The 20257-nt window shown below is 58.2% G+C and overlaps 1 protein-coding gene across 8 annotated transcripts in view; it reads right to left on the bottom strand.

Moving 5' to 3' along the window:
- The window catches only part of LOC119108627 (1-phosphatidylinositol 4,5-bisphosphate phosphodiesterase eta-2), a 32308-nt gene that overhangs the window by 986 nt on the left and 11065 nt on the right, over nucleotides 1–20257 (bottom strand). For 5 of the 8 annotated variants that reach the window (XM_037232230.1, XM_037232231.1, XM_037232232.1 and 2 more), the window contains 17 exons: nucleotides 18015–18197; nucleotides 17337–17483; nucleotides 15075–15101; nucleotides 10570–10693; nucleotides 9266–9395; nucleotides 8595–8710; nucleotides 8158–8315; nucleotides 7402–7519; nucleotides 6934–7019; nucleotides 6324–6533; nucleotides 5842–5981; nucleotides 5130–5276; nucleotides 4656–4798; nucleotides 3962–4095; nucleotides 3428–3572; nucleotides 1058–1218; nucleotides 572–721 (listed from right to left, as the gene is read on the bottom strand). In XM_037232230.1, the coding sequence (XP_037088125.1) occupies nucleotides 572–721; nucleotides 1058–1218; nucleotides 3428–3572; nucleotides 3962–4095; nucleotides 4656–4798; nucleotides 5130–5276; nucleotides 5842–5981; nucleotides 6324–6533; nucleotides 6934–7019; nucleotides 7402–7519; nucleotides 8158–8315; nucleotides 8595–8710; nucleotides 9266–9395; nucleotides 10570–10693; nucleotides 15075–15101; nucleotides 17337–17483; nucleotides 18015–18197 (2319 nt within the window). Of the gene's footprint in view, nucleotides 1–571; nucleotides 722–1057; nucleotides 1219–3427; nucleotides 3573–3961; nucleotides 4096–4655; nucleotides 4799–5129; nucleotides 5277–5841; nucleotides 5982–6323; nucleotides 6534–6933; nucleotides 7020–7401; nucleotides 7520–8157; nucleotides 8316–8594; nucleotides 8711–9265; nucleotides 9396–10569; nucleotides 10694–15074; nucleotides 15102–17336; nucleotides 17484–18014; nucleotides 18198–19766; nucleotides 19903–20257 lie in introns of all 8 variants that reach the window. The other 3 variants (XM_037232233.1, XM_037232234.1, XM_037232229.1) reach the window with 2 other exon arrangements.

The following is a 20257-nucleotide window of genomic DNA, read 5'->3' as shown; positions in this document are numbered from 1 at the left end:
CGAAGCAGCTTCGTGCAGCTGAGACGCATCCATACACGAGATTGAAGGAACGCAAGCCGGTTACAGCAGAACGCAACGTTTCCGTACGGCATCGTCAAAAGCCATTTGGAATGAATGGCGAGCCAAAATGTGCAGCGTTCATAGAACAGGCGACGGCACCAAGTCAGTACCAGCTCGAGCTAGCACAGAACAACGCGCCAAGCTCAAATGACCGTCAGCACGTCACGTCGTGGCAACAGCACGACCCCCACTCCAAACCAAACCAAACCACAGCACCGAAACCGGAGCGCGAGGTCTGCCGAGGAGGAGGATCGGGCGAATCCTCCTCATACCCCTGCCCCTGCCCACATTCCTGTCCTCCCTTTACACCTGTCCCTGTCCTATCCCGCCCTGTCCTGTCCTGTCCTGTCCCGTCCCGTCCCGTCCTGTCCTGTCCTGTCCTGTCCTGTCCTGTCCTGTCCTGTCCTGTCCTGTCCTGTCCTGTCCTGTCCTGTCCTGTCCTGTCCCGTCCTGTCCTGTCCTGTCTTGTCCTGTCCTGCTCTGCTCCGCTCTGCCCGGGTTCGACGCTCACCGGGCATCAGATCGTCGAAGTGCATGCAGTAGTGACCGAGCACGTAGTTGGAGCCGGTGGTGCTGTGGTCACGCACCACCAGCTCCAGCAGGCAGAAGTCCGGCATGTGCACCGGGATCGTCAGCTGCTCCTCCCACACCGGGTTAAAGCCTGCCGAGCGCGGCCGTGTCGTCAGCGGGCCGGAGGGGGCGGGGGGGGGGGGCACGCCACGGGGTCACAGCGCCAGTCTCCGTGGCCTCCGGAGCACCTACCTGGCGCTACGCACTGACCGAGCACAGACGTAGAGAAATGGTGATATCACCCGATGCGCGGTGTGCGAGTAAAACAACGAACAACGCAGGCACGCAGCTTTTCGCACATCGGAGGCATTTTCCCTCATGTTGTTTTCTCCTTGCGTGATCTAACGTTCGTCTCTCGTGGGACACCAAACCGCCTGCCACTTCAGCTAGCATAGGAGAGGGGGGGGGGGGAGCACTGTGCACCCACCGTTGTTCTTGACGACGTCCGTCTTGAACTTGCCCTCGTCGGCCGGGTGGCCGGTGACGTAGACGCAGACGTAGGGGTCGATGATGTCGTACAGGCTGGAGCCGGGCGGCTTGGGGATGCAGGAGCCGCTGATGATGCGCAGCTGCAGGGTCCGGCGGAACCTGCCGACCCGTGTGACGTCACGCCCTGAGGTCGGCCAGGGTCACGCCCCGAAATTTGCGTCGGTCATGACTCGTAACAGGCGTGAGGCGTGGCTTGAGCCCCGTGGAGGGCGGCCCGAGATTGGCTAGAATGTCGTCGGCAAGTGAGGATATGAGTCGGGGAATATATCATCCCGCTACACAGCCCACCGGTTCCTTGGAGATATGATAAAAAAGTCGAAGGATGCCGTAGTTCCCCAGCTGTCGACTGGGTCTTGACGAGCGACCAGGTCAATGTTAAATCGGTTGGCAGTGGAATAAGGCGTCTCTTAGGATCCGAGGTGGGAGAGGCGTATGTATGTATGTATGTATGTATATATGTATGTATGTATGTATGTATGTATGTATGTATGTATGTATGTATGTATGTATGTATGTATGTATGTATGCATGCATGCATGTATGTATGTATGTATGTATGCATGTATGTAAGTATGTATGTATGTATATATATTTACATATATATATATATATATATATATCGTGAGAGGTGGAAGAATCTAGCTACGCTCAGGATAGCTCTACATCATTTCTCCCAAGAACATCGACATCGGATGGTAGCGTGATGCAGACGACGGTCAATATTTGCGCACGAAGTGGCAGATAGCTCAAAACTCAGCACAAATAATCGACGGCAGAGACACCAATTGGGTCTGTCCACATATTCACAGGCGTTTGCCGACCTGACAGTGCTCAAGCAGACAGCTGTCACTATACAACGAAGCGCAAGCGAAAAGCGCACGGAACAACCACCACCAAAACGTGCGAGGACGACGAACCACGGCGCACAATCGCGCAAGTCAAAAGATCACACGAGACAGGACCTCCGGCTTGCAAGCGATGCCTTTGGGCAAAACAAACCATGCCGCATATGCTGCATCCACACACAGAAGCCAACGAGCTTATCACGACCAGACACCACCAAAAGGAAGCCAACGGAAGCGCATGCACCCGGACAACGCGGGGCGCGGAGCGCGGACCGCGGGACGAGGCGCCAGGCACATCTCGTGACCGGCAGGCACAGGGGCAACGTGGAATGCGATACGAGGGCAGAGGTCTGTCAACGTAGCGGTACGGTGTCGAGTGTGATACAGGACAAAGAAGCCTACGAAAACAACAGGACGCTACGGGACGGCACTTGGCACACGGAGCGCGTGCAGGACGAGGACTGACCCGGACAGGGGGAGGTACCAGGCGCCGGGCGTGGTTTGGATCCAGGGCCGGATGGTCAGCGTGAGGAAGGAGAGGCAGCCGCACAAGGCTCGGTGCACGTACGACTGCCGGGGAGGCAGAGGCGGCGGCGACGGCGACGGCGACGGCGACGGCGGTCGCGGCGGCGTCGGCGGTCTTCCCACCGACCGCTCCTCCAAAACACTGCCGACGGTGGGGCCGGCGCCCGCAAGTTAGGCCACTAGTGCGGTAGTGCCAGGACATTGTTCGCAAGGTATGCACCAAACAGGCATGGCGCGACGCCTGGGCATCGCGTGAGAGCCGTACCGTACGACCATCAATGACATTAAATACAATGTACGGACTGTTTCTCACCTTTCTGCCTCACGTGCTGGCAAATTCTTAGCTTTATTAAGGGCATTACCATCACACGCCCAGTTCAATACTGCTGATGACGCAACAGCTCAGAGTGATAATAACTGGCATGAAATGGTCCCGGAATACCCGTGAACAGACAAGCAACCATACTAAAAGGCTTAGCCATTTAAAGCAGAGATCACTATCGGAGTATCTCAACGATGAAACTCCCGCCCCGATCTCTAACCAAAAGTCTACTTTTTACGGTAGCTTTTTAAGTTTGTTTGCTTACCAACAACTTCCGGCACAAGAAAGGTCAATAATTATCATTGTGTAGGCATCTTTAAGGGCAACCGCATAAAAATTCCGAGAAACGTGCGTAACGCCTTTCTTGATCACATCAATCCCAAATCCGGTTGGAACGGCCTGCGACACCACGGAGACCGTTGTTTCCACGACCGCGCCCACTTCACCGTCGCACCACGTCCAGCCGAGACCAACACCGCTAGCCAGCCTGGACCCCCAGGCAGATACCCGAGCACACCTCCACCACGACCCGTCACATCCGGTCCGGCAGCGGCAGCGGCAGCCGCAGTCGCAGCGGCAGCGGCAGCCGCAGCCGCAGCGGACGGCGCGTACTCACATGTCGCCGGGGCTGGCGGTCGGGTCGAACCAGTCAGGGGAGCGCAGCACGGCCGGCTTCAGCACGAACCCGCAGCCGCCGTTGCGTCGGAACATGCCCTGGTTGTAGCTGGTCGACTTGCCCGGCGACTGGTAGTTGAGAGCCACTGCCGAGGGACGGCCGGGCGCCGTCAGCAGCGTCGCGCACGACGCAGGCGACGCGGGGAGCGGCGGCGCGGGCCGTAGGATAGCGCGGGGCATCAGCTCACGCGACCACGCAGCCACCCCTACAGACCATTGGACTTCTAGCCTTACGTAAACATAACACTGTGTTGCAGCAGTTTGGAAGATAAAGCTGTGTGTAAGACATGAAATTCACACGTTTAAGCACAACTTCTGTGTGACACGTATCATTGCTACTCACGCAGTGATGTACGCTGTCTCTGCTTTAAGTTCACAGAAACGTTAGCACCAAGGGGAATTCTGCTGAGAGAACAGACAGGTGGCCACGGCGTCGCAACCACAGCAAGGCATGCCGTTGGAGGCGGCCACCCACCGATCTGACAGCCGGTGTTCCAGAAGGGCACCGGGTTCAGGTTGCTGGAGTTCTGCCGCTTGCCGCTCGGGTAGATACGGCTCAGCTGACGTTTGTTGTACTCGACCAGCGCCGCCGCCTGCTGATCCACGAACCTGTCGGGACGACGAGCGTATACAGCAGGCGAAGCTGTGGTCGTCGCCGCACGTAACTGTGAAGGCTGTGGGAGTGCGATCGCGGAGGAGGGGCCGATACAAAATGGAAGGAGCGCATCCGTGGTAAAGAGTCTGCGAGGGTGGAGAAGGGATTGAGAACAGGTGTTCAGCGCTGGAGCGTCGCAGCCGCCACCCGTGGACCACGCCCCGTGGCCTGCGCCACTGCCCAGTATCTGGATCGCGTGTGATTCGCAACAACTTGGCCACGACTCCACGGCCCGTACACAAAGACGACTCTCACTCGCCCACGCCAGAGCCGCCAGAACGCATCTGACTGAACGGCTCTCAGACAATCAGCAGGTCACGACTTGAGCCGGATCGCGACGAACGCACCAGTCCCAGATCCATCACCGCGTAAGGCCCACAGCCCGCGACCCGCGGGGCCGCTGCCCAACCCGAAAACAACTGAAATACTCCACCGATAATGGACTCCTGCATCGCGCGGCGGTAGCCGCCCCGGCTGCTACAGAGGACCATGTGCGCCCGTGTGTCGCTCTCACCCAAGGGCCTTGCTCTCGCCGAAAGAGCTCATCGTCCACCACAGGTCGGCCGCCAGCGAGGCGTCGAACGAGTGGAAGTGCACCGCCTTGATGTAGTTCACGAGCGAGGAGAGCACCGGCGCTATCATCTTCTTCTTCTTGCCCTGCGGGGAGTTCGAGCTGTGACGTTGGAGTCGGTGGCTATGCCCGGATAGCCGACAGCGGAAAACGCCAGCAATCGCAACCACGGCCACAACTTGCAGCGAAAAATTCCGGAGGGGGGGGGGGGGCGCCTGCCATTTTCGTACAACCCAACGATACTACATGCGCACCGATCACCACGACTGACGACCAGCCAAACCCAGCTGGTAAACAAAGTTGCAGTGCGTGCCGGTCACCAAGCCCTGTGTACATCCGGGCGCATCCTTCTTCGCTGCACTGTTGTGTGTCTACGCCGTCAGGCGGATTGCCCGGTGAGGCGGCGGCGGTACCTACCTTGACGTGGTGGTGACGCTGCTGCTGCTCTTTCCCGACCGCCTCGTCCTCGGGCGCGCTGCAGTCCGACTCGGAGTCGTCCACGGTGCAGGCCTCGTCCTGCTCCTGCGCCGGCGGCGGCGGTTTGCCGTCGATCAGCTCGCCCACCTGGGGAACGCAAGTCACGTGGCTGGGAATCCGATGTCAACACGGAGAGCACGCCGCAAGGATGTTGCAGACGTGTCGACGACAGGGACGTGGCTCACTTAATGGGTTCCACATGTTTAGGGATCCAGTGTCTTGACAGCCAAGCCATTCGCTGCGGGGCGACAAAACCAGGGCGACAACACATGACAACCGGCATAACGAAGCCAGAACACGGAGCATCACCAGTGACATCCAGCCCGCTCCTCGGCCTGGTTTGGGTTAGTCTGGTGGGATTGAGTCCTCCGGGCCGCTGCTGACAGTTGCAATTACGGAGAGAGTGAGAGAGGAAGACAGAGAAGTGAGAGGGTGCTGTGGTCATCACGTGACTATCGCGGCGCCCAGTTTCGGTTCAACGGACGGTGTTGCCAGCCGGAGCGGCAAAACAGCCAACTCATGGCTGACGACCGCAGCACACGTTCGGCAAGAACAGGCGCCACCAAGATCCGTGGTGGGGCGGTAGACCTGGGTAGGTGGAGTCACTCGCCGGCCTCCAGAACTGGCGTCACCGAGCCCCCATGAGCTGTACCTTCTGCTGGAAGGCCCCCAGGCCCGTCTTCTCCTTGTCCGCCGGCAGCTTCTTCGCCTTGAGCAAGATCTTCTTGCGGAAGTCCTCGGGCGAAGGCAGCGCTCCCAAGGACTCGTCGACCGGCAGGACGTACAGCATGTCTGCGGCAGCACGGCGGCAGCGTAAGGCGCGCAGACCACATCTTGGATCGACATGACACCCAGACCATGACGGCTAGCGGGGGGGGGGCGGGGGGGGGGACCGTGATGTACTTCGTGGGACGGCGCGGACAAACCCCCAGCACGAAGCCTCGCCACTGCAATTACCACCAAAGCAATGAGCTCCTACTATTGGCAAGTTGACAAAAAGCGACCTAGTAGCACGTTCTTAGCAGACCTTAAGGACATGGAACAGAACACGAGCTCACTGATTTAGAAAATACGCAGAAGTGATGCCCGGGAATTTACCGCCCGCTGCACAAACCACCCAAAAAGACCACTCACCGCCTAGGATGGTCTTCAGGTGATGGGCCATCTTCTCCTGCTGCCGCACGGAGCAGTGGTTCTCCATGCTCAGGATCAGCGGGTACTCCGAGTACTGGAACGCGTACGGCTTGATGGCGTCGCTGATGACGTCACAGAAGCGGATCTTGGAGGTGAGCGTGTAGCCGTGGTAGATGATGGGCTCGCCGTCGTCGCCGTCCCAGCAGTCGACTGCGGGCGGCGAGCGGGGTGCGTCAGCTCGTCCCGTCCCCCGCACCGGCTCGGCGATCCCACGCCTCACACCGCGCCGAGCATCGGTTCACCAGGACTGAGACGTGACACGGAGGACAGCGGGCCCGTCTCGCGGCGTCGACCCCGGCCAGGCGAGCGCCCGAGCCCAAGGCGCGGACATAAGACGGGAAAGACGGGCACTGCCGAGAAATCATTAATCGTGCATCACGTGCAATCGTGATGCCCGATTGCACGTAATGAAATCGCGAAATCACGCAACACCTGCACCCGTTTCAGGCCAGCCCCGTGCACAGCCCTCTACGTCAGCCTGCAGCTTAGGTGGAGCCCCCGGTGCCCGCCGTCCCGCCCCAGCAAGGGCCGCCCCCTGGCGGTCACTCACGCTCCACACAGCGGCAGCCCTTCTGAAGTGCGATGATGTACGCCTCGACGCTGGACATCCCCGTCAGCTGGTTACCCAGCAGGTACCTGGGGGCGGTCGGGGTCATCAGACCGCGTGCGTGGCGGTCCGAGGCGTTCGACTGACGTGAGCACAGGACAGCACTCACAGTCCTGCTCATAATAATGAATAACGCCGCATATTTTCTAATGAAAATGTCACTACTGCTTTCTAATCTAATGCTTTGCTGCTTTCTAATCTAATGTCACTGCTACGTGGCAACGTCTGAGCCATAGCACACCTCACGGAAACTGCTTTCACCCTATCAAAACGTCCCATATATACCTTGCCCACGTACTAAGCCATCGAGTGCTGGTCACCACAAACAATTCGCATGGAGCCGAAGAGTGGCGCGCCGGGCCGGACGCGACTCCACTCCGCCAGACGGCGCGGCCCGCCGCCGACACTCACGTGTTGTGAGAGGAGGCGATGAAGTAGTGCGCCAGCGGCTGCTTCATGTCCTGGTACACCAGGCTGTGCTCCGGGTTGAAGATGTGCACTTGCTTCGAGCTCATGAGCATGTGGAAGCCTGCAGCCGGACAGAACACGGCGGAGATGAGCCTTCGACTGAGCGCGGGGCAACCGGCATCAACAGTGACACTCACCTGCATCGGCCGCGTACAGTCTAGAAAGTGGAGGCGATATCTGCATGCCATTGAAACACGACAGTGCGCTTTTCAACTTTACGTTTTGCGCTTTAAAAATTTGCTCTGGGCCCATTCAGCGACAGGACAAACCAATCAGGAAAAGGCAGTGAATGCTCACAGAGTCACGTAAAGCACCGGGCGTGGCACGCAACTTGGCGAGCCCAGTATTTCGGCCACACTGGTCCCGCGTAGGACCGGTACAGGAGGACGATTCGGACTTAATCAGCGCAAAGCACTGAGCGTACGCCAACCACCAACACGCAACACACTGACCAACGACGGCACTGACGAACGACCTCTAACAGTCGTCTGCATGGAGCTGGGACAGCTTTAGCCTGGCACAACTGAGTAGTACCTGTCACCTGTCACAGAACTCACGCGTCTCTCAGACAAACGCTGTTCCCCGAACCACCACCCCAGACACGGCACCCTCGCCCATAAGGACAGGTCAGGTCAGGTCAGGTCGCGGGTGGCACCCCGCACCGCGCCCGACCCGCGCAGGAGCGACGCCATCACTGACCGTCGAGCGAGAGCAGGCCCTGGTACTTGGACTCGGACGGCTCGTACGTCTCGATCACCTCCCGGCAGAAATCGCTCGAAACGTCCTTCATCTTCTGCTCGCCGCGCAGGAAGTCGGCCAGCTCCTCAGTCGTCATCAGCTTCTCGTTGTTGGTGTACCTGGCGGACGGCGCGTCGGGCGATGATGATGCTGTGATGATACGGGTGATGTGTTGACGGGCATTGCGGCCCGCGCTCACGGATCTTGTTCAAGAAAGCGACCTCCCCTAAGGAGGCGGGCATACGCATGGACATGCGCCCGGCTCTGGCGCGGGCACCACCCAGATACGAAGAAGCCAGTTCCCTCAGTCTATCGTACGTAAGCACACCAGCCTGTCGCGCCCAGTCCCCCCGAGCCGGCCTCCCGACCGCCGGCTCTGCCGTGGCGCGGCGGCGCACCTGTTGAAGATCACCTCCAGCTCCGGCCGCTGCAGCAGGCTGTGGTAGAAGGCGACGAACTCCTGGTCGTCCAGCGCCGCCTCGTCGCCCTTGGTCCGCTTGTCGGTGTCGGCCGCCTGCGGAGGCCGGGGCTCATACGTCAGGCCGGAGCTGGCGGCGCCACCGGAGCCGAGCGCCGCACGCACTCGTTAGCATGGTCTGGGTGCAGCCCCGACGTGAACGGCAGGTGCAGGACAGCAACTTCAACGGGCCAGAGACGATGGGAAACTTTATAACAGATCACACACGGAGTCACAAATACTAATGAAATAATGCCTGTGGGCATGTAGTTTAATACCCCATGGCCTCGCTCAGTCACAAATTCGGCCCTACCTGAGCTTATTGCAGTTATGTGGGAGTGAAAGGGGGCAGTGGCAAGATTACCCCCATCCACTTCCCAGACTAGTCATCAAGAATCACCCTTTTCACCCCTCCCTCATCGCCAACATGCACCCACCACAGGCATTTACGAAACAAACGACCCAAATAACCACAATACCTCACGTCCCAACGACCACATGACACAATATGCCGCAACAGATCTCGTCCCTAAACACCGCCGGCAGGCTGAATGCGAGCGCCAGGCCACAGAGCCCGGAGCTGGCCGGGTCCCGCGGCCGGCGCTGACGTACGTCAAACAGCTGGCGAGCCGAGTCCTTGTCCAGCTGGATGTTGAGCTGCTTCAGCAGGTCCAGGCACTCGTCGAACGTCAGCACGCCGTTGTGGTCACGGTCAGCCGACTGGAACTGGCGCTTCAGCCACCTGCGCGCAGTCGGCGGCCGTCAGCGGCGGAAGGACGTCACGCTGCGAGCCACCGTCACACAGCGAGCCGTCGTCACACAGTGGATCGTCGTCACACAGCGAGCTGTCGTCACACAGCGAGCCTTCGTCACACAGCGGATCGTCGTCACATAGCGAGCCGTCGTCACACAGCGAGCCGTCGTCACACAGCGAGCTGTCGTCACACAGCGAGCCTTCGTCACACAGCGGATCGTCGTCACACAGTGACCGGTCCTCAACACAGGCAGCAGTCCTCACCGGCCAGGGCTTATCACCGTCGAGTGACGCGTCCACAAGATCCAAGAGGCGAATATTGAAACACCTCCCAGTCATAACCTCATTTTGACAACAGACGAAAACGTTCAAAAATCGCATCCACACACTAGTCAAAACCTCTTTTTAGCTCAATGCATTGCCGCATACTTGCCTATGCTTGCTACAGTGGTTTGGCGGCAGTGATAGCAATTCAGCCACGAAGACTATCTGTCTGTTTGACATAGCAGGCCCTAACTGGGCTTCTGAGGGCGGGCATGGCCTAGGAGCGTGAGCGAATCCATCGCTTTTCAAAAAGTGGATCCCTCTTAGTGCGATACAGCTGCAAACGAGCCATCGCAAAAGGCCGACAAAAAGTACCATACTCAGCTGCGCAAGAAGGGCAGATTGGCAGATTCATCCTAAACGAACTCTGGTGGGGTAACGGTGTACGCACGACGTACTGCGTGCGTTGTGCCTCGCTAAAGTCAACCGCTTACTGACTCTTAGGGGTTCATAAATATCCGAGCTCGAACAAAAGCGCGACTACAAGGAATGCTCTCCAGGGTGTTTACAGAGAATACTGCCCAACATTCTCACGTTTGCCAAATTGGCGGCACCTCGGCCCAGCCGTCTCGCCGCCGGAGAGACAAGCCTCAGTGTCGCCGCCTGGAGGCCGTCCCGGCACCTGGCAGGCTGCATCACGCGGGTGAGCACGGCGCCAACGCCAGAGCGGGACGAGCGGGCGAGCCAGCCGGAGCGCCCGTCTCACCAATGTCCCGCACCGGGAACATCCCGTCACCAGCCGTGCATCGCCGAGACGCGTCCCCACCACCGCCATGCTCGGCACGCGTTCCCGCCACTCTCCCGGACGGCGCGCCACCAGCCCGGCGCATCGGCTCACCTGTCGTAGTTCTTCTCCTGCTCGAGGCTGCGCACGACGGCCACCAGGTGCTGCAGGCCCCGCACCCACATGTCGCACACGTGCTCGTCCGGCGCCACCAGGTCCACCGAGCTCTTGTTGGTGCCTGCGGCGACGGCGGCGGCGGCGCGCCGTCACACACGAGCCAGGAAGAATGGGGACGGGGGGGGGGGGGGGGGTACGCAAAGGTCGGGCGGCCACGTGCACGGCCGACAGGGCGGCCGAAACAGGGGCCAAGATCGGGTCAGACGGCGACGCTCGGGCGGATGCCAGCAGACACCGGAACACGCTCTAGGCAGGGCGAAGCAGTCACGTAAAACTACACCATCCGATCTTTAATACTTCCAGTAAGCATGTGAACCGAAATGGGCCACTTCCAACCACGAATCTCACGGTCAAAATCATTGACAAACATGAGCGACAAATCCACATGCTCATACCACGTAAATGGGAAGTGACTATGCTATTCAGGCAGAATGCGAACCAACGCTAAATATAGTGGTAGGCGTCCTAAAACACCACTACACCACCACAAGCAGAAGACAAAAAGCCGGAACATCACCAGAAGCCCCCGGCCACCAGAGCGGTCGCCCGGACCTGGTGATGTGATGACCGAAGCCGGACGACCAGGGCAGCCGTCAGCGCGCTGCGAGCAGGCCGGCTAGGGCATCGCAGAGGCTCGCGCTGGCACGCCAGAGAGTGCCCGTCCCAGCAGCACGCCACGCCATACTGACGGACAATGCTCACGAGCAAGCGCCACCGCTCCAGCCCGGTCCACTGGGCTGGACGGGGCAGCTAAGGCAAGACAAGGCAATCACACGCGGCGGCAATTGAAGCGGCTGATTTATACACGTGGGAACGCCGCGTCCCCTGCGGCACGGCGCGGTGTCAGCGGTCTATGCCGAGGGTGGGGACAAGGGTGGGGGATGCAAGGGCGCAATAACACATCTCAAGCCAGTTAGAAATGCTCCGTGTGGGGAGCGAAATGACCAAGGCAATTAAAGCGTCCCTAAACCCAAATATTGCTCTGTGCGGGGATCCTTTCCTGAGAAGGCGCAACATGCCAATCCAGACCCGATTGCTGACGTTCTTTCCTAGTTTTCGCCTGCGCTCATCATATGTCCCGCTTCGGCACGATAAAAGCCGTAGGGTTGGCTATGTTAAAACGCCTCTTGATGCTCATTCATCCGCTAAAAAACTAAGCATGCCCGGAACTCTTCCGCCGAGACAGACGCGGAAGGGAGGGAGACCAGCGACCAGATCACGATGCATCTGGAGACCGTGGATGAGTGAGGTCCAGCAGTGTCTGCACAGCTCGCGGCACTCATACCGAGCGCGAGCGTCTGCCACGCTTCGCGAGTTCAACAGGCCTGGAGCAGTACTGAGCGACCGAGATGTCCGCCTATGCCCGCAAGTCTGTAAAGCGAGCTAGGCTCGGACCGCACGCCGGGACATGTCTATCTTTGCCTTGGCCTCCACCATCCGCGACACCCATGATTCACCTGTAGCGCGTGCCGAAACCAGCAAAACCACTATCATGGTACATCCCAGAGGGCTGATTTTGGAATAATTCCATATTTGCGACGGAGAAGGTAAGGTGGCAGGGACGTACGCAGGGGATCTGCGAGGGGGGGGGGGCGCAACCTAAAGTATTTATTGAAAACCTAGTTTAGCGTGCCGCATACGCGCAGAACTTGTTGACGTAAAACAAGGCCGCGCGTTCTTAATCTACTTACTATCAATGAGCCTGGCCCGAATTTTCTAGAGTTAACATCTGCTCGAGCACATTCAATACGTGTACTAAATCTGATACGGGAGCGGAGGAAAAGTACCCCCCGGGCGCCACCTCTTGTGTACGCCCTTGCACGGTGGCGCAATTTTGTTCTCCCTCGGTTCACGTTCAGTTTTGAGTAACGCGGCCAGCCCCCGTAGACCCCTGCAGCAACAAAGCACGAGCGGCTGGTCAAAATAACATCATGGCAGCCCGACCAAAAAGTGATCGCCTACAAGCCAACACAAACAGCGTGAGCTATGTAGTGAGGCGGGCACGGCAAAACAAACGCCAAGCAAATACACGGCGCTCGGTCACAAAGCCGCCGCCCGGGCGCGACAGCCCGTCCGCGGCCGGCGCGTCTGCTGCCTGGGCTCGGCCGCCGGCCTGGGACGAGGACGAGGACGAGGACGAGCACAAGGACACGGCGCAACGCGAGCGTACCGCGCCCACTGCTCACCTCGCGCCAGCCACCCCCTTTTGTACCTGCGCCTCCCCCATCGCAGACGAACTGGGTGCAAAACCAGCCACGTCAGGAGCACGTAGTCGTCTCCGGAGGGTTTGGAAACGCTTCTCTCTATCGATTCTCTTCGGTTAGCGAAGAAGAAATGAGTCATGGCAGTGTGGGGGCGCTCTTCACCAGTGTTTGGCCACTTCTACAGCTGAACGGACAGACCGAGACCATGCACATCAGTTGTGCGGCAACAATTGCTGTAATAATTCAAAAGCTACTCTCGTGCAAATCCCACGTGCCTTGCTTACAATGTGCACAGAAAATCAATGAGCATGATTTCAATCGACGCAATACAATTCCGACGCGTGGAGTTGATAAGAACCCCAAACACGTGGACGATAAACCAAGCGGAGTCCAACACACCTGGCTTGTCAAATACAAGCCTCGGTGATTCACCATTGCCAGAGTTCTCCAGTTCGGCCGTAGCCAGAACAAACAATTCAGTCAAAGGACTGACATCTACAGGGACCAATTCCAAAGAACTGCGAAAATAAATGCTGATAATTACATTCACTGCTCATAAGATAGTATAACTTACAACATTAAACACCTTCTGGGTTACTGGGTCACTGGCAGCAGTAGCAACTGCCGCAGCTGTCCACAGCCTTACCGTACGTCAATGCAGCATGGCAAAATATGATCCGATCAGAGTCATGCGCAATATCCTGTCATTCACGCCCAGTCTTGCTCCCATCCGAGCCGTCATTCTGGATCTGCTTCAGTACTACCACAGTACACTGGGAACACAGACCCCCTCCCCCTCCCCACCATCGCTGCCTTTGCTGTTGTTTCCGTTCCAAAGTCACTGAGGCACATGACCCGTTAGCTGTCGGCGTAGACCACGGTATGACCCTGTACTCGTTGTGAACGTTTGAGGTTCACGCGGCCAGTAAAGCGATTTGATATGGCAGAATGACGGCAATAAAGTTCAGTTAACACGGCCAGTTGTATGTTGGCTGGAATGGTGAACCTTGCATTATGGCTTAAAGCACGCCACCACCCCCAGCGGTCAGACCACAGCCCTGTTCGTGAGTGGAACCGACCCGGCCAGCTTTGACAAGCCCGTAGTCGCCTGGAGCCGGTGCGTTACACGGACCACATCACTCCCAAGACAATATCTCACGGATCCTCTTGAAGCCGTGGCATGGCAGTGGAATGGGGACCTTCTGAGACAATGTGGAGCCGCTCCCACTAGCAGCCGGGCCGTGCTATCATTGCAGGGCCTCAGCCCCGCCCGCCGGAGGTCCCCGCTAGCAGCCGGGCTGTGCTATCATCGCAGGGCCTCAGCCCCGCCCGCCGGAGGTCCCCGCTAGCAGCCGGGCCGTGCTATCATCGCAGGGCCTCAGCCCCGCCCGCCGGAGGTCCCCGCTAGCAGCCGGGCCGTGCTATCATCGCAGGGCCTCAGCCCCGCCCGCCGGAGGTCGCCGGACAAAAAGGCGCCCTAATCGGACTACGCTTCGCCAGCTCTTCGAGAGGCGCCAGCGATAGCAGCGCACACACTCGAGCTGTGGCCGCCCTGCTAGGCGTGACGTTATCTGCGGCACGGCACTGGCGGTGACGATGACTCACTGTAATAACGGGGGCCTGACCATGGGAACCACTTGCTAACGCGGAGAGTGTACACACGTGTGCCGCGCGTACAAGTTGGGACAGCAGAGCATGTAGAAAGGTTGGCAGGTCTCTGTCAACGGCTACAGGACGTTTAGAGTGCCGTGATTTACGTTGAGATTTTCCGTTGCACACTATCTTACTACTGGCCTTAGTTATCCTATTCTAATATCATTTATTCGTCATATCTTCATATCATATCTAAGGATGAATATACTATCCTCATATTTCCGATATTCACGATATCCCATATCTGAGCGCCTCCCAATGTCTAACATATATTTCATGAGATACCGTCAAGAAATGTCCCAAGCTAGGTTTATGTGCGTTTAAATCCATGCAGAATGCACAAGAACATGCTACATGCTTCACATAAGGACATCAACAAAACCCCACACGTGCCAAAGGCATTCTCCACCTACACAAACTCTACCAATCCCACATGCAAAAGTACAAGCCGACTGTAACATCGTAGATGCCACAAAAATCAACCACGAGTCCAGCTAAAAACAGCCTCCAACGGAGGAGGGCGACATGTGGCGACACGACACAAACAATGCAAGTGGTGCAGCACGACCCACCACGCAACCGTACCTCCAATTCCCGACCGCGCCCTCCGACCTGTCCAACACCCCAGATCACGAGGTCAGCCCGACGCCGGGGGGGGGGGGGGGGGGGGGCGGAGCTGGCGCACCAGTCACGCACGTCGTACGACATCCCCACGCGTATAAAACGCATGCCCTCGTGCGCAAAACCCACGGCGTGAAGACCCTTACGCCCACCACAGGCAAGCAGCCGAGTACCGCTCACGCGTCGCGAGCTCACAGCACTAAATACACCCTGCTCTCGTGACAAACACACCCCAGCCTCTCCCACTCGCCTCACACCCGCAGTATCAACACATCGGAGCGTCACCAGCGCGTCAGCCGCGGGTGCTTAACGATATCACTCCGTTCCCACACAGCCGTGACATTTGGACACTGCCCTCTCCTAAAAAAACAACAACAAAAAACACGGCATTCGGACATCTCTGGCCGTCCATGGCTCGTCCAGCAAACCTAAAAACGGGCTCGTCCAGCGAGCCTCGAAAAACGGGCTCGTCCAGCGAGCCTCGAAAAAACCGGCTCGTCCAGCAATCCTCGAAAAACGGCAAGATGGCGACCGCTTCCTTAGAAACCTGGCAACAGACTTCAACGGGGGTGCGAATTGGTATTTCCATTACTACTATTACTACTCCTTCTATTACTATCGTCACTATTACTATTACCACGATTACTATCAATATTATTACTGTTACTACTTCCCTATTTCCACAATGATCGGGGCGGGCGAAGACGTGACTGAAAGAGCCGCCGTGATGCGTTTAGGAAAGAGCAGCAATGAGATCACGACATTTGTTGCGGAACAAGCATTGCAGATCTCTGATTCGTAGCAACGGGCTCAAGAACAAACCATAGTCCCTCCGTTCTGAGGATTGAGTCGGCGTTATCAAATGCCATTTTCAACATTTGTACCAACCAGCACCTCCGATGCTGCGCCTGCCCAATATGCTCACAAGGGACAAGTGCACACGGGCAGCAGCGGTGTACCTCGTACGGTGGCGCTGGGAACACGGCACGTGGCGCACCTGACGGGCGTGATATGTGGGCCCACATGTGTAGCCTACCGTTTGCAGACAGCTCGGCACGCGTCTCTGTAGTGTACCAGATGTGGTGTCTCGCGGTGGCGAGGGGGGGGGGGGGGATCAGACCACAATACGACTTCCGCGGCTTTCCTTGCCGGGTGGCGCTTTGTGGCGCCACGGCTTGGCAGCTGATCAACTGAAGCGGTGCATCACCGACTTGTGCGCAGGATAGGCGACCGCGAGCTAAGCGCCGCAAATAATACCGGTTACATCATCCGTGCCTAATGCCGCGCCCGATAACAACCCCGCCTCCGACTGCACCGCTGTTTTGAATCGCTCAACAGGAGCGCGGCTGTCAAGACGACCGGTTGCAGTTGAGCCAATGTACGGAGTCATTTCGCCCATGAGGACGGATCCATCAGGAGTGCAGTGACAGAGTGAGGACGCATCCAGCCAGTGCCCAGTCCACAGCGCGATGGCCAGGGGATATGCAGAGTTGGGTCAATGTGGACATACGGGACGGGAGACCTCTGACTGTTGAATTTTTCGTTAGAACGGAGGTTATTTCCGAGGATGATAGTGCGTAAGAGGTACAGGGACACTGACACCGTATGGGAGGGATACCATACAGCCATTCGTTTAAGAGTGACGTCCCGGCAACGCGCATGGTTCCTTAATTTGAGGCAAGAAACAAGAGTAGACAAACTCCGCTCTTAGATGGCAACGTGTCTTGCAGCTCTCGCAACTACGAGAGGAGGAATAGATCGCCACCAGTACCAGGTGGGCGACGCATACCACGATTGGTACCAGCTAGTTACAAATCGAAAAGTAAAAGGCCGAGCTCTTTTCGTACGGTTTTTACGTTTCACCGCGGGACGATACGGTTCTGAAGCACTTTGCTCACCCCACCCTCAAATCAATCACAGTTTGGAGAGTCGACACGATCCCGTCCCCCCTCCCCCTCATCCAGACAAGGGCCACGTCAAAACGCTGCAATGATAAGTAAAAGCAAGAATATGCAATGTGTCACAACTCCCCACGTTGCAGCCAGCAGCATTTCAGACGGGCACATCTGCCTGCCGGCTCCCCACACTTGGGCCACACCTCCGAGCTAGGCACCTCACGCAGTAAGCCGAATTCCCGACGACCGCTCGCCCAGCACAGCACCCAGCACCATCACCGGTGTTGAGTATAAGATGCCACGGTCTGACCAACACAGCCATTCATCTTACCAATAATGATGGAGAAGCAGTTCCTCTCGTCGACCAGCGGAGGCGAGTTCGGCATCTTAACGATGCGCTTCTCCACTTTTGACGCGATGCGATTGAAGATGTCCGTTTTCCATCCTTTCCGAACGTCGTGGATGTCACTGATGTCCACTGGAAGTGTCGGGGCTGTGTGAGCATGACGCGTCCGCCCGGCAACGGCCCGCGCCTCCCTCCCGCGCACAGTCCCCGGCCCCCGACCGCCCCGCCACAGCGGGACACTGTGGCGAGGCCATACACCCGAGAGAGCGGCCCCGTCCCGTCCCGTCCCGTCCCGTCCGGTTTGGCGGAGCACCGGCGGGGCCCTGCTCGCAAGACGGCCCGGGCCGGGTTCCCTGGGGAACAAGGCGCGGGTTGTCCTGCGGGAGGGCAGGATAACTTCTCGCCTCTCCGTCCCTTAAACCCATAGGCCCGCAATAACCTGGACACGGCAAAGGAGGCCCAGTCCATACACTTTCTTCGTGTAATACAACACGAAGCATAGCCATTGCTCACAAAAGCGTCTTCTTTTGCAAAGCATCCTGAAAAAATGGCGACATGTTTCTTGCAAAAGTACCGTTCACGGATCACTTTTACCACGAACTGCCGGATGCTCCGGCGTTCCCACGGTTCAAATAAACGGTAGCTCGGTCCCGGTAAACTTACGCGTGGTGCTTTTTTCCACACAGACGGGCTTATGAGACGGCTCATAGTTGATCTTGAGATGCTCAAAATCCAGGGTGTATTTCCTTCGGTACCACTTGCTCAGGGATTTCACCTTCCATAGAAGGGTGCCCTTCTTGAGAAACGATATCACATCTTCAACCGACTTGCTCCTCTCTACGGCTTCTGCGAACACAGCGGCAATAACAGTAAACAAAAAATGCATCCGGAACATCTGCTGCTGCGTCATTAGTCAATGAGAGCAAAGTTGCAATATTAAGATGCAGCTCATAATCTTAACAAAAACCACCATTTTAAAACGTGTTAATTACCACCTTTGCTCGTAATAGCAACGACAAGTAACCCAAACGTCAGTTGAGGTGTCCTTACGTTTACGCCAAAGCGAGCAAAGCTATAACGTTTCTTACACTGCAGCCCATTCACAACGTTCTTTGGCCAGACAGCCATGACAATATGAAGTGTTGACCGTCAGCAGAATAAATGCAAAATCACAACCATTCCCACGTAAAAACGAAAACATCATGAAATAAACTAGAACCAGACCAGACTACCTAAAACAAATCAGCGATACGGCTCCAAACGTGCTGTCACTCACATCTAACAAAACTGACCCTTGTTGCAACCCTCACTCGTCCCACACCGCGCTACCCACACACAAGAGTGCACGACGATAAGCCTCTAGCTTAACAGGAAGACACGGCGAGCTACACCCGACGCCGGCCCACCGCGGCGTCTATGGCCAGCGCGTCCGACCGAGAGCGTCGACGTCGGCGCCGCTCGGGACGCGTCGGCGCCGCTCAGGACGCGCCGGCGCCGCTCGGGACGCGCCGGCGCCGCTCGGGACGCGTCGGCGCCGCTCGACACGCCCCGGAGCCGCTGACTCCGAGGGTGGGCTCCGCCCCACTAAAGGACGCGTCACCTCAGCCGTATCTGCGCGCGGCGCCACAAGCTGGCCGGGGAGCGGAAGCGAGTGCGATGCGCACTGAGAGCAGGACGGGGCTCGTGTGACGACACCTTGGTCAGCTTGGTCAGCTCTTGGTCAGGTGTCAGCCGACGGCACCAGCAGGACTGGGACGACAAAAGAGGAGACCCCGCCGCTGGGCAGCACTCACGGCGCTCCGTAGCTAGGGTGGGTCCCCGACCTCGGCGAACAGACCCGCCGCCCGCCCCTCCGACCGACGCTGCCGGCAGGCTGACGGAGCCACGATACGGGAGCCCTGCCGCCCAGCGCTGGGCGGCGCGCAGGGTCGCGTCCGACGGCGCCAGACGCTGGCGGCTGGCGGCCGTCGCTCGGCGCTCCTCCACACAGGTCGGGACAGGTCACAGGGCCGCGCTCAGGCTGGCGGCGTGCGCCAGCGCCGTGGGCCAGATCAAGGGACTGGGACTCCGGGCACGGGTATGCTAGACGGCGGCATCGTAACCGCCGGAGCACGCGACGCTCCAGCGCTGTGTGTGGGTGGTGAGGCGGGTATGGCGGTGTCGTACTCGGTCAGCATACCGTGGGTCTGACACAGATGAGCCAGCCGCAGGTTCCGCGGCTTCAGGCGCAGGCGTGACGGTGCTATGCTGTCATGCCCGGCACTAGCTACAGCCATCCTGGCACGCGCCGCCTACTGACGACCGGTAGTAGTTATCTGTGTAATCCGACGTAACACAAACCATGCACCACAAACAGCACACGAGCCACGGGTTGTGCTACACCGGGTTGATCGGCATGCGTTGTTGCGACTGTACCTTTTTTCCGCATCGCTCCAGTTTTCGAGGGTACGCCCTTGGACATATTCGACATTAGACGACAATGACGCCGACACTGCACACTGTTAGCGAAGCCGGCTGGTTTTGTGGAACGTCCCGCAGTTCACAAAGCCGGCTGCAATAGGACACAACGCGTTTAGCAGCTCATCCTTGGACGCTGTTTGCCACGACATAATGCGCGCCAAGCAACTTTTTGCAGCCAGAGAGCCAATACGATGCAGCGTCGACCAACACGAACGACAGCAACCGCCAAGCTGGCGGTGCTATGACGTCATGCCAGTGGCCGCTGAAGGGCAGGGTGACGTCACACATCCGTTAACCCGCCGGGCGTGAGAGCCTTGCATTCCTCCAATCCCGGAACCGGCAGATCAGATATGACGTCACCTCCCGGACAGTGCGTGACGTCACCCAACGCCCAGTCGCCGATCCAGCGTCGCTATTGATGGTTATGGGAGTCGGTTGTTGGGAAC

This window comes from Pollicipes pollicipes, unplaced genomic scaffold (assembly GCF_011947565.3).
Source record: "Pollicipes pollicipes isolate AB1234 unplaced genomic scaffold, Ppol_2.1 Scaffold_6686;HRSCAF=7923_pilon_pilon_pilon, whole genome shotgun sequence".
NCBI lineage: Eukaryota > Metazoa > Arthropoda > Thecostraca > Pollicipedomorpha > Pollicipedidae > Pollicipes > Pollicipes pollicipes.
The sequence above is the reverse complement of the archived record's forward strand: the minus strand, read 5'-3'. Positions and strand labels throughout refer to the sequence as shown.